This window comes from Sceloporus undulatus, chromosome 2 (assembly GCF_019175285.1).
Source record: "Sceloporus undulatus isolate JIND9_A2432 ecotype Alabama chromosome 2, SceUnd_v1.1, whole genome shotgun sequence".
Taxonomy (NCBI): Eukaryota; Metazoa; Chordata; class Lepidosauria; order Squamata; family Phrynosomatidae; genus Sceloporus; species Sceloporus undulatus.
The window spans coordinates 245079426-245092554 of NC_056523.1; the positions used below are offsets into that span (position 1 = coordinate 245079426).

Here is a 13129-nt window from a genome sequence, read left to right on the forward strand (position 1 = left end):
GAATTTTTAGTTTTACAAGGTCTTTAGCCTTCTTTTTCAAAGAATGCTGGTTTCTCACAAAACTTTAAATCCCAAGATTCAAAGGATAAAGCCATAGCAGTTAAAGTGGTGTCAAACGGTATTATTTCTACAGTGTAGATTCACCCCCGCCACCCTAAATCTGAAAGAAAGAAAGAAAGGAAGGAAGGAAGGAAGGAAGGAAGGAAGGAAGGAATTGGTAAGAAATCACAACTAAGAAAACACCAGAGGTGCCAAAAAGAAAATCAAGCAGGACTGTTTGAAAAGAATAATGTATTCAAAACATATAGAACGTACAGAATAAGATAATTAAAACATATATATAATACAACACATTTTTAGATAATGTCCATTTCAACAAACAAGTCTGAAGAGCAGGTTATAAATACCCTAATAAATAAAAATAAATTCTTTAAAGTATAAAGAATATTTATAGTAACCAGTTTCTGTGAGTAAACTTTCATCTTGGTAATACCTAAACTTCACCTACTCATTTAACAGGAGCAATACTCTCACAAGCAAGTCTACTGCATAAGCGAGACAATGATAGAACAAAACAAATATATATAAGTAACACAACATCTAGAGCCGGCAGGGATTGGAATATGACTCTGGAAACCAGTGTTTAAATCCCCACTTGGCCATGGAAACCTACTGTTTGTCAGGATGCGAATCTCTCAGATTTCCTAACATAGTTTATGGACTTATAGCATTTTAATATTGGATGATATGCTGTGCTGTCCTGGGTTAAGTATGGTATTGGTACCTACATTCCTTGTAGTGGTTAACAAACAGATGTTAGAAGCAATGAGAAGCAGAGATTGCCCTGGGAGCTTCAAGGCCAATCCAATGAGAATGGTTGGTATGGAGTTGTACGGAAGAGGAACTCTGGGTATAAGGTAATGCAAAAATGTTGAGCTCCATGGACAAATGGGGTGTAAGCTTACACCTAGTCTCAATTGCTGTGTGCTTTAATTATACTGTGTAAACCACTCATGCCTCAGGCCTGACAACATATGTCTGCTGTGAACATCTTCTGATTAAAGTTTTCATGTTTAATTACTGAAGCTTGCATTTCTGAACTGAAGTGATCTTGTGCATGACACTGGGTGATCTTGGGCAAGTCACATTCTCTCGGTTTGAGAGGAAGGCAAAAGCAAACTGATCTGAACAAATCTTGCCAAGAAAACTTCATAAGTTCACATTAGGGCAGCTATAAGTGGAAATGACTTGAAGGCACACCACAATAACACCACCAGCAACAGCATATCTAAATAATAAGAAAGCATCTTCAAAAGAAAGAGAAAAAAAGAAAAAGTAACCATACTTCATACATACTTCATATATGCAAATAATGCAAACAGGAGAACAATACTGACCGGTAAATAAAGACATACCCCAGAGTTTATTCTGCTTGCTTGCTCTTCTCATGGGGGAGGCTTTTAACAAGGTTCTACAGCCCATGGTTAAAATAACAATCACAGACAAGGGACATACAAATCTATAGATTTTTTATCACATGTGTGGACAATCAAGGATGCCCACAAATGGAATCTAATGTTGCTCACTATTAGAGACTGATTGTAGCTATGTGCCTTCAAATCATTTTTGATGTATGGTGACCCTTATGTGAGGTTTTCTTGGCAGCATTTGTCCAGAAGAGGTTTGCCCTTGCCTTCCTCTGATGCTGAGAGAATGTGACCAGCCAAAGGTCACTCTCTAGATTACCACACTACACTCTTATAGTGCTGCTATTCCACTTTTACTGTTCTGGCTGCTTCCTGTTTGTAGTTCAGTGTGACCTAAGAGCTCTTTGACTGAGAATCTTAAATGTTCCTCTCTCAACTGCAAATCCCAGAGTGCAACAGGTGGCAGCCAAAGTAGTTATAGAGGAATAGCAGCACTATAAGAGTGTAGTGTGGTAATCTAGCCAGTGGGTTTAAATCCTGGTCTCCAGAGTCATAATCCAGTACTCAAACTGCTACCCAACAATGATAGCATAAGAAAAACAATGGTCCTAGGGCATAGAGTGCAAAACACAAAATCTTATGCAAGGTTCTTTTCATTTCATATACATAAATAACATAGACTGGCAATTGAACCTTAATTCAACACTGGCAAATCAATAGTGCCCTCCGACAGATCAGAGGGTAGCAGACCAGTTAAGGTGGTGCAGATATTTTGCCCTTAGTTGGAGGTCATTACTTCTCCCCACAGAATCTGCTGTAGTTTTTGCCTCACCTTCTTAATGGACCTATAACCTCTTGGCTTGCATCAAATGCCACTGGTCAAATCCTTAAAGCTCAAAAGTAGCTTTGCAAGGAGTGAAGAGGCTGGTGTGAATCTGCACGTGATTGAAAGTGCTTGGTGTATGAGCAGAAGGTCACCAAGATTCCAGCTATTATTTTTGTGATAAGTTGTTAGTATTAGATTTTGTGAAATATGAAAATGCTCAGGAAAAAAAAAAACACTGCTGCATTCAGTATCCTGAATTGGGTTATTTTAGTATATTTGCAGCATGTAACAAACTTTCCTTGGGCTGAAAGTGTGGTTGCTATTAGTAAGCTTGAAAATCAAGCAGATACTTTCATTAACTAACTGTAGAAATAGTTTGTCTATTCATGTTGTCAGCAATGCATTCATATTTGGATAGTTATTGCACTGTTCACTTTGTAGAAGTTCACAGATCTCAGTTTCTTGCTTCTGTAAAGACTCTCTGATCAGCTCCAAAATGGTTTTCACTTCCAACAAAAGTTTCTTTTGTGGCAAACATCCAGGCACCTCCTCCATCTCCACCTGAGAGGTATCAACACATCTTGATCATCTTTTCAGATAATATAGCATAACAGTAAGTGACAAGATATTCTGTTTAAATTAATAAAACAGAACAAAAGTGTGTTGGAGACAAAAATGTTATAGAAGAGTAAGCTTTACAAGCAGTAGTAATAAGTCACACAACTTTTGTAATGTGAACAATACAGGTATGTGGTGATGGTTTCTTCCAATGTGTTTACTTTACCCAATTCTCATCATGCATAGTACAACTCAGGCTGTTGCCACACTACAGAATTAATACACTATGACACTGCTTTAAGTGGCTCCATCCTATGGATTCCTGAGATTTGTAGTTTGCCATGGCACCAGACCTCGCTGACAGAGAAGGCTAAATATCCCACAAATCTAGAAATCTCGGAATTCCATAGCATTGTGCCATGGGAGCTAAAGCAGTGTCAAGCTGCACTATTTCTGCAGTGTAGATCCAGCCAAAGAGTTGTTATCTTATTACATAAAATTAATTACTTACTTTAAGAACGTGGTTATGTTTTATGGAGATCATATTTTCCCTGTATTGTGATTTTCAGTTAATGGAAACAATGCAATACATTCTGTAATGTTGGTTGCATGAGTGCTTTGGCATATTTTGGATAGTGACTACTGCAACCTAACATGGTACAACTCCTCAGTTTCAGACCCAAGGTATGTTGAGGCATGGATTTCACAGTTTGTAAAGAATCAATTCATGTAGATCCTCAGACTATGGAATCTCAAGAGAAAGTTAGGAACAGCCCTATATGAGAATGGCCAAATCTACAATTTTGTTTTATCAAATTTATCCTTTTCCCTACTGCAAATGTTTTTCAACCATGTTTGCATTCACATCAGGTTGGCAAAATATGCCCCTCAAACAAAAGTCCATGTGAAAATTGTACATTTCCCCAGATAGATAGTTATGCATTTCTATATTAACTTTTCCCATGAGGGCATACATTTTGCCATTTCCCCCTAATATAATGCATTTTTGTGTCCTCCTATTTCTAACATACACAGTTTTGTATGCACCTTGCCTTACATTCTTGTTCACTTTTTAAAAAAAGTTGTGGACCAGATGACAGAATTCTTAAAAGTATGAATTACAGCTTGCAAATATGCCCCAAATCGGTTATAATTGGAGTGTCCAAATGCAGTAATCCTTCACACTTGATGAATTTCTCCTACAAACCCAACTGCATATCATAGTCTATGCAAGCTGAATTCTCTTTCTTCCCATCATGAGCCACATATCACCGAGCCTTTGAAGCAAAGGAAATAGAGATGGTACAAGCAGTAAAATTATTGCTTGCACTAAGTATATTTCCAAATAATGTCTGTAACCAAATATTGTAATATTAGCCAGGAAAGGTGAAAGGAAGGCATACCACAAAAGATGCAGAACTTTCACTTAGTTCAGTAGTCTCTAACTCATATGCTGTGACAACAGGCATCTTTTTATTTGCAGTCTTCTCTGTGGTTTGGTTTTCTGTTACCTGAAAGAAATATGCCCTTTTGGTATATTTCAGATTAAACATGTTTTTGTTTTGAACTGAAAAAGTTTCCATTTCTATCATTACAATAGAGAAGAAAATTCCAAACACAAGGAAATCTTTGAGAAAGTGTCTATTGCTTGACTTTTTTGTATTTGGAATGGTAGAGCACCATTTAGTGTAACAAAACAGAAAGGTAAGGCTAGTAAAATTTTCTGTCCAATTTCTTTATCAGGAGAAAGATTTTCTAAAAAAATTATGTGTGAAGAACTGTAGTGTTTACTAACAAATAACAGGCTAGTAATCTAATCAAGGCATAGTAAGCCAACAATTCTAGGACACTCTCCAACAATGCAAAACAGAATTCCAGGACTGGAAAAATATCATCCTATTTCTATACCAGTTAAATTACCTTAAAATAGATCAAATATTTTAAGTATCTTAGGGCAGGAAGACATGGCCAGGAAGGGCCAGCTTGAAGCCGCCCCCAACAAAGATGCATTGGGGCCATGGCAAACACGTGCTGTGGCCCCAATTCACCCTGAACCCACTCCTATTTGGGCCAAGAAAGGGCCACCTTTTCTGCCCTTGCTGCAGCTCCAGGGTGGCTTCAAGATGTTCTTGAAGGCATCTTGAAGTCACCTATGTCTCGGCAGCTGGCCGGCTTCCGGGTGGCTTCAGAGCGTGTGGTGTGTAATCACTGTCCTCCCAAGACACCTAGAAGTGGGCTTTAATGGGCCATCTGTTTCAGTCCTTAATCTCCAAAGGAAAAATGCATCTTTAATTCTACCTTTTCATTTAAACCACATTTACCTCATCTGATGTAATTAATGCTCTTCGTTGATCACAAGGCAAGTCCATCTGAAAATCTACAATTTTCTGCGCTTTTTCAAGGTTTTGCCTAGTCTTCCGAAACTCCTTGACAGCTGAAGAGTAAGAAAGATTAAAGATAGAAATATAGTTAAAAACACTGGTAGCATTTTAAGGGGAAAAAAATTCCACAATTCTGGCAAACCCTCTCAATTCATATATTCCCTGAATGCCAGAAAAGATGGAACAATTGTATATATAGCCTTTTGATTGATAGTACTAAGAACTGTCTGCCTCTTGGAGTAACATTTGTCTGCAATGTTTTCAATCCAAATCCATAATGATCTTCCTGTCATTCATCCACCTGATAAGTAAAAGAATAGAGCCGTCTATTCCCCCATGCTTGCCCACCCATGTTGTTTCCAGCTGGCAGTATCATTTTCTCCTGCCTTTAGATATTTATAACTTTTGAGTTCCTTCTGTCTTAATGAAATGTGAACTTATAATTTTTAGCAAAGTCTTCAAAAACAAAGTGATTTTTCATTAGTCAAATTCAGTATGTGCACCCATTCCTAAAACCGAGTGGGCTATTTATGACTGCTTGCTGTGTAGGTGTTAAAGACGAGGTGTCACTCCAAAAGAGAGAGGGGGAGAGGGAGAGAGACACAGTCTGACCCCGAACAAGTGTTGTTGAGCATTTATTTATTTATTTATTTATTTATATAATTTGCTTAGATCTGAGAATTTCAAAGCAGTATGCAACTGCAATAAGCATGTCATATACACAGTACACACAATGAGAATACAGTACTTGTGCTGTTCACAAATATTTGTCATTGTATGCCTTCATGTCACTTCCAACTTATGGTGACTTATAGGGAACTTATCATGGGGTTTTCTTGGCAAGGTTTGTTCAGAGGGGTTTTGTGTTTGCCTTACTCTGAGGCTGAGGGAGGCATATGATTTGAGACCCAGTAGGTTTCCATGACTGAACAGGGATTCAAACCCTGGTCTCCAGAGTTGTAGTTCAACACTCAAACCAATATATTATGCTGGGTCTTGGTCACAGATATATAAGGGTTTGAACTCAGACACTTAATTAAGCACTCAAAGTTCTGGGCCTTGATGTTTCTACTTCATTCCATTTCAAAGATTATGAAATCTGCAAATGTTGGTAAACTCTTATGAAAAACAAACTGAACCAAAGTCTCTGCCAATTCCCTCCTCCCAAGCTTTATATTTCTTCTCAGCCACAGCTCCATCTACTGGAGGACCAAGGCCTCAGTCCTTGAAATGTTGTTCTAACAATGCAGTGCATCTTTTCTGAGGGTGAAGGGGGGGTCTGTACATACAGATACCCATGGCCATGAAGTGACTAGAAACCAAAGCTGTAAAAGGAGAACAATAAATATTTTCCTTCACCTTGGCAGTAACAAAGCACCACCATGCTTTGTGTTTATGAGGTTCTGGTACAATGCTTCATCTGAGATCTGTCAGATTTCTCTTCTGTTCTGTTTCAGTAATGACATGACTGGGAAACTTCTTATTGTCCAAAGCCATAAGAGTGAACTTACAATGAAGGAAAAATGAATACATACACAATGAATGCATTGTCCAAAAAGAAACAATGTTCTTAAAGGAAATAACTTACTTAAGGTGTGTTGCATGTACAGACAGTTTAGCTTTTGAGTAGTAGTTTCTAGAAGCCAAGCCTACAAAAGACCACAAAAATTTCAATGGTAATGAACATCTTCAGTCTTTTGATATATAAATGAGACAAATGAAATGATATGTACTTTGGAGAGCCTGAATTCCCATTAGAAGCCAAAATGATTAAACTAAGGCTATCATACTTGGATGTACATGGTGTGTTAGAAAAGATGATTATACTGGGGAAAGTAGAAAGCAGCAGGAAAAGAGAATGATCATGTTAAACATGGATTGATTCAATCATGGAAGCCATGGCCCTGAGTTTTCAAGACCAGAGCTGGGTGGTTGATGTCCAGGACTCTTGGTAGTCTCTCATTCCTAGAGTCACCATAAGCTGAATTCAACTTGATCACAAACATCAGCAACAAATATCTACTGTAGTTTTGATGTCGTAACTCACTGTATGTGGGGCAAGCCACTATTACAATATTACATTGCAGATTATTAGATAGATAGATATATAGTTTTGAAGAGGGGATGAGAAAAGTGTATGCTTATTGTGAAATGTAGCAGAGAATAAAGGAAACTACTAGACTGAAGATCAAGTATTGTATTTTGCCCTTCACCAGTATCTTATCACCTCCATAGCAAATTACTGCAGATTGATTTATTTTTTATGATTTCTTGCAAATTTTAGTTATCCAGAACACTGTTGTTAGGTTACTGACTGAAGCTGATGTGTTTGACTAATTCATAAAACGACTTCAATGGCCACCAGCCATATGAACCTGATAAAAATCATGCTGGGCTTACTGAAAGCTTATCACAAGACAGAATTGTGTAAATCTACAACACTATATAAATAAAATACAACAACAACAACAACAACAACAATAATAGCAATAGCATTTCCTACTCATGTCTCCCAGCAACTGGTAATGCCTTTTTGCATTTTGGGGATTTTTTTTGCAAAAATATGGGGAAGGGGATATTGAATAAAAATAGCACAGAAACAATACTTTTGAGTAAAAAACATTGCTTTTGTGCACCATTCCACATTTTTCACAAAATTAATACTTTTGCCATTTGGGAGGCAATTTTCGCAAATTTAGGGGGAAACTAATATAATTTTCTTTTGAAAAAAGAATACCTGAATCCCTCCCAATGTCTGGGTAATGAGAAGGAAAAAATTCACAGTAATCCTGATTTACCTTTTCTTTGTCCCAATTCTCCTTTTGCAATGTAATCTGGTTTAGGAACTCTTCTTTCTCCTGTCTCAGTTTACTGTTTTCTTCCTCCAGTCTCTAGATGTGCAATAATCCATATAGGAAATTACTGGAACAGGTTGTGAAAAGAATGAACTGCTTCTATGTTTGATCTATGTGGTATGGAATTACACTGCCTTACTATATTTATACCTTAACATATTGTAGTACTACATTTATGTCTCTTTTAAAATTTCATTTTACTGCATTTTATATCAACTAATTATAAACCACATCTGCAACTATTAATAGATTGCAGGGTGTTATAAAATATCTCTCTAAGAACAGATGGATAAGGATTAATTGAAAATACATATTTTTAAGTGCTATATATATATAGGATTGCCCATAAGACATATATCATCTTGGAATTTTCAGGTGGCATCAGTATAGTTCAGTGGAATGAAGTTACATTTCCAATAGCTGATATTTGTGGATACATGATTGAACCAGCCTTACCATTAGGCACAATGGGGCAAGTATCTGAAGAAGTTGGGGAGGGCATCAGTGAGAGCTACCCAGCTGCTCCTCCTAAGTCTGCTGGGCATTTCTCTGTTCTGAAAGCAAAGTCTATCCACATATCATAAGCTTGTCTTCTGCCCTCAAATGTGATAGAAAATCCTAACCCACTATTGAACTGAACTTCAGTTGCCCACTAGTACTGTATCTGTATATGGAGTGGAGGAGGAGCGATAGTCAATGAATCCCATCATGGGAGTAAGGCGGGATATAAATCCTTGAAATAAAATAAAATAAAATAAATATTCTCCTTTGCCTAAAATATCTTGGTCTGGCCCTGATCAATGCCTGTGGATTTCTGAAGATTGTGCAAATGTTGCAGTAGTCCATATTTTGCTTCCTGAATAAGGATTCTTGGGAATCAATAAAGGGCAAATGTTCAGTTGTTGCAGATTAAAATAGTTCAATTTTGTTTCAGTGTGCCCATGCTGACTAATTTATCTCATCCTCAGTACTTTTCATAAAACTGCATGAGCTGTAAGAAGCAGTTCATAATGCAGCCATGTTATGTTTATGTAGTTTGTAGCACCTGTATCCAAAACAAATGCCCTCCCCTGCATTTTTTTACCTTTGTTCTGTCTTGCCAGTATTGGTTTTTCTTGTCTACTACTTCTTGATAGGCTTCTAACTGAGCTTTCAGGTTCTTCATTTTGTTGTAATACTGATTTTTCACCACCATTATGGCTTGCTCCTGTGCAATATATTAAAGCAAAGAAAATAAGGCAAAATGCAACTCAAACTGGAAAGAACCGTTAAAAAACAAACCATTCAATCATGTTCCTTTCTATGTAACCCCATCCAGCTTTGTATGTTAGCTTTCCATGCTTGGTAGAAGACATATGGAGAACTCCTTATGTTTGGTTAGGATTTCTGACTACAGATGCATATATAAAGTTTGCATCTGTGGCCCATTCCTACCTCTGTGTCTGGTCTCGACCTCGAGGGAGAGGGGTTATAGAGCAGTATCCATTCTCTCCTACCCCTTTCCCCTTTAAAATGTGGACATACGTTTGTGTACGTTTGAAATTATATAAGTTGCTTGAAAGCATACTGTACCTCTCTATTGACTAAAGCATGCATAAACAGTATTTTTCACAAATTTTAAATGAGCACATTTTTCTCTGAGTACTTTTCAGATATTTCCAAGGGCCATGCATAGAAAATGCATCAGGTTCACAGTTGGCCCCAGAATTATGGACCAATAAAAGTAAGCAAAAATCTTTTCACATATCCCATGTTTCTGATTTCCAGTTGCTGAACAATAGCTGTAACACAATGGCTCTTCCTACTCATCTTAAATTATACTACTAAACTGAAGAGAGCTTAGGGTCACCAGGAGTGGATTTCTATGTGCAAGAACTGTAAGCTCAGCTCATCTTTGGCTCTTGAACCACATTCCTGGGCTCAGAATTCTTCAATTTTAACTATATAGATCATGTATTAGACTCTTGTATATGGATCTCTGAGGAATTAGTGACAGAACAAAGTAGCACCCACAAGCCTGTTGTTTGCCCACTGTTGAAGGACTGAAATGCAGTGAGGAATGAAACATAAGGCCTTTTCCAGATGGTAATGTTGATATGCAGTACATGGAGCTTTGGGGAAATTATTTGCCCATGAAATGGGAATGCTTAACAACTCTCAGATAAATCTGTATTAAGCTTAGCCTTCTGGCTCACACCAGAAGGTTAAGCTTAATACAGATTTATTGGAGAATTAAGCATTCCTGGCCTAACACCCAGAGCCACTTTATGCAAGCAAGTGCTGCCTGTGCTAATGGAGTAGCAGAAACTCTGTGTGTGTGTGTGTGTGTGTGTGTGTGTGTGTGTAAATAAACATGGATAATTTTGGGGTTTCCATGGAGGGTAATATTTTGGGATTGCATAAAATACTACTCTTAATAGTAGAAGAATCTTACCAACCAAGGTTCAGCTGCTTATTTCTGATCAATATGTGAGCCTTCACTGATTATTTTTAATCAATATGTGAGGCTGCACCAATAGCCCTACTTCTGCTTTTTTTAATTTGTCAAGCTGTGAGGCTGACGTCCAAAGGAGAATTGTGCACAAATGAGTCCCTTGAGCTTTTCCACCCTACTTTTGGGCAGTGAAAGGGAGGGACCATTCTGCCACAGTTCTCCAGAAGAAGGAGCAATTCTCCAATGGTTTCACAGCAGTGAAGCTCACCTTGAGTAGGTACAATATCATAGCATTTTCTTATCATCCTAAGGTTTGCTTTTGTAGTAATATTTGGTATCCAGCCTCAGGGGAAGACAATAGCAAACCTCCTCTGAACAAGTCTTACAAAAAAAAGTTGGAAATGATGTGAAGGCACACATCAAGAGCAACAATATCAAACAGATTGCAGCATAATCAGTAAAATATGTGCTTGTGGGAAAAACACTCAGGATGCTGCTACAAAGAGAGAGAGAGAGAGAGAGAGAGAGAGAGAGAGACTTACATTTATTGTTCCAGAAAATCCATCTTGGGATCGGAAAGTGGGTAGATAAAACAAGATTGCCTAGATTTCAGTAGAACAGCCCTTAAAGCTAGATCACATTTGTGGATGTAATCCATATATGGGAAGCAAAAAAGACTTGTATACACAGATCAAAGAAAGAAACAGAGGTGAAACAAAAGGACAGGTCTGTTCTCTCAAATTCCCTTGCACTAATCACTTTATACAAGAGTTGATGCTTCTTTGGTTCCAACAGTTTTCAGGGAGGGCAGTAGCCAGGGGTGTAGCTACAGGGGAGGCAAAATAAGAGCATTATGTCCCCCCATCACTAAATTTTCCTCCAGTGTCCCCACTTCTAGCACTGCAATAACTTAAAACTTCAGTTGAACATTTAGAAGTACCCTTTAGGCAGCAAAAGAAACGGGGCAGGCAAAGTTACTGCAGGGATACAAACCAGGGCCGGCTCTAGGTGTTTGGCCATCCTAGGTGAGAAATATTTTGGCACCCCCTGTCGCCCCACAGGGTAAGGCGGGTGGGCGGCAAGAGGAGATGGGGCTGTTGACCATGAGGTTGCATTCAAGGCACATACGGAAGGCAGATGATGTACCATGTGACCATACCACGGGCCAGAGGGGCACACATTTATGCTTTGCCCATTGTACAAAGAAATTGTCATATGATAGCTTGCTTTTACGTTGCTTGCTGTAATGAGTTTTCACTTTAATATTGTTTAATTACACACACACACACAAAAAATTATATACAAAAAAAACTCCCAAGCCGCCCCTAAATTTTGCTGCCCTAGGTGGCTGCCTAGTTCACCTATATGAGCCGGCCCTGATACAAACACAGGGAATAGAAGTTTTAGGTGTGAATGATCTTCAGTTTCTCACTCTCTGCAATGCTAGACATTTGGGGGAGGGAAGCAAAATTGCATGGGGCAGAGTTCTTATTTGGGGGGGGATGCTCTCAATTCACTCCCTCCATTGCTGCATCCCTGGAACAGCCTCCTTTAACTTTCTTACAGGACTCCTTGGGCATCTCTCTCTCTTGGAATAAAGAGCTGTATGTGTCTTAGAATCATAGAATCATAAGAGTTGGAAGAGACCACAAGGTCCATCCAGTCCAACCCCCCTGCCATGCAGGAACTCTCAATCAAAGCATCCCCGACAAATGGCCATCCAGACTCTGCTTAAAGACCTCCAAAGGAGACTCCACCACATTCTAAGGGAGTGTGTTCCACTGTCAAACAGCCCTTACTGTCAGGAAGTTCCTCCTAATGTTGAGGTGGAATCTCTTTTCCTGCAGCTTGCATCCATTGCTCCGGGTCCTGTTCTCTGGAGCAGCAGAAAACAAGCTTGCTCCCTCTTGTGGCTTTCTAAGTCCCCACTCCTCTAAAGTGCGAGTGAAAAAGGCTGCCTTGTCTCTTGTGTTAAAGAAAGATTCAGGTTCTCATTTATTTGGCTTCTGGAACAGAGAAAAGGTCACCATATTTTCCTTTGCTGCATGAAAAGAAAATCCCAGGATTCCATAGGATGGCTTTACAGCACTTAAGGTAGTGTCAAACTGCATTATTTCTACAGTGTAGAGGAACCCCTAAATCTAATTAGTGGCCGAGCACTTGCATGACATCAGGAAAAAATTTATTAGTACACCCTAAGGTGAGATTAGCAGCAACTCACCAGAGAACATTCTCATCAGCTGCACCAATGCACTGGAATAAGCTTCCAGAAGAGCTTCGCACGACCCCCACACTGGATGCCTTCGAAAAGGCTTTAAAGACCCACCTCTTCAGATTAGTATTTCTTTCAGACTCCTCATAGAGTCTATTTCCCCAGATACGAGTGGCTAATCACAATTGAGAGATTCCTTGCTTGTTTATTGCCTGCTTGTTTTAACGATGTTGGATTTTATTGGTTTTTACTGGTTTTTATTGATATATGCATTGAGATGTTGTTTTTATGATCTGTATGTTTTTTAAATGACTCTGTAAACCGCTTTGATCATCTCGGAAGAGACGATATATAAATATAGCATTATTATTATTATTATTATTATTATTATTATTATTATTATTATTATTATTATTGGACTTGCTTCCTGTCCTCC

General features: G+C 38.5%; 1 protein-coding gene across 1 annotated transcript in view; it reads right to left on the bottom strand.

Moving 5' to 3' along the window:
* Window positions 1-266: 266 nt before the first annotated feature.
* LOC121923131 overlaps window positions 267-13129 on the bottom strand; it is a 27777-nt gene continuing 14914 nt past the window's right edge. Inside the window, exons 7-12 of the mRNA XM_042453268.1 lie at window positions 9132-9254; window positions 7991-8083; window positions 6781-6841; window positions 5133-5245; window positions 4215-4322; window positions 267-2814 (exon numbers count right to left, since the gene is read on the bottom strand). Coding sequence (XP_042309202.1) covers window positions 2638-2814; window positions 4215-4322; window positions 5133-5245; window positions 6781-6841; window positions 7991-8083; window positions 9132-9254 — 675 coding nt within the window. The 3' untranslated portion in view covers window positions 267-2637. The remainder of the gene's footprint in view (window positions 2815-4214; window positions 4323-5132; window positions 5246-6780; window positions 6842-7990; window positions 8084-9131; window positions 9255-13129) is intronic.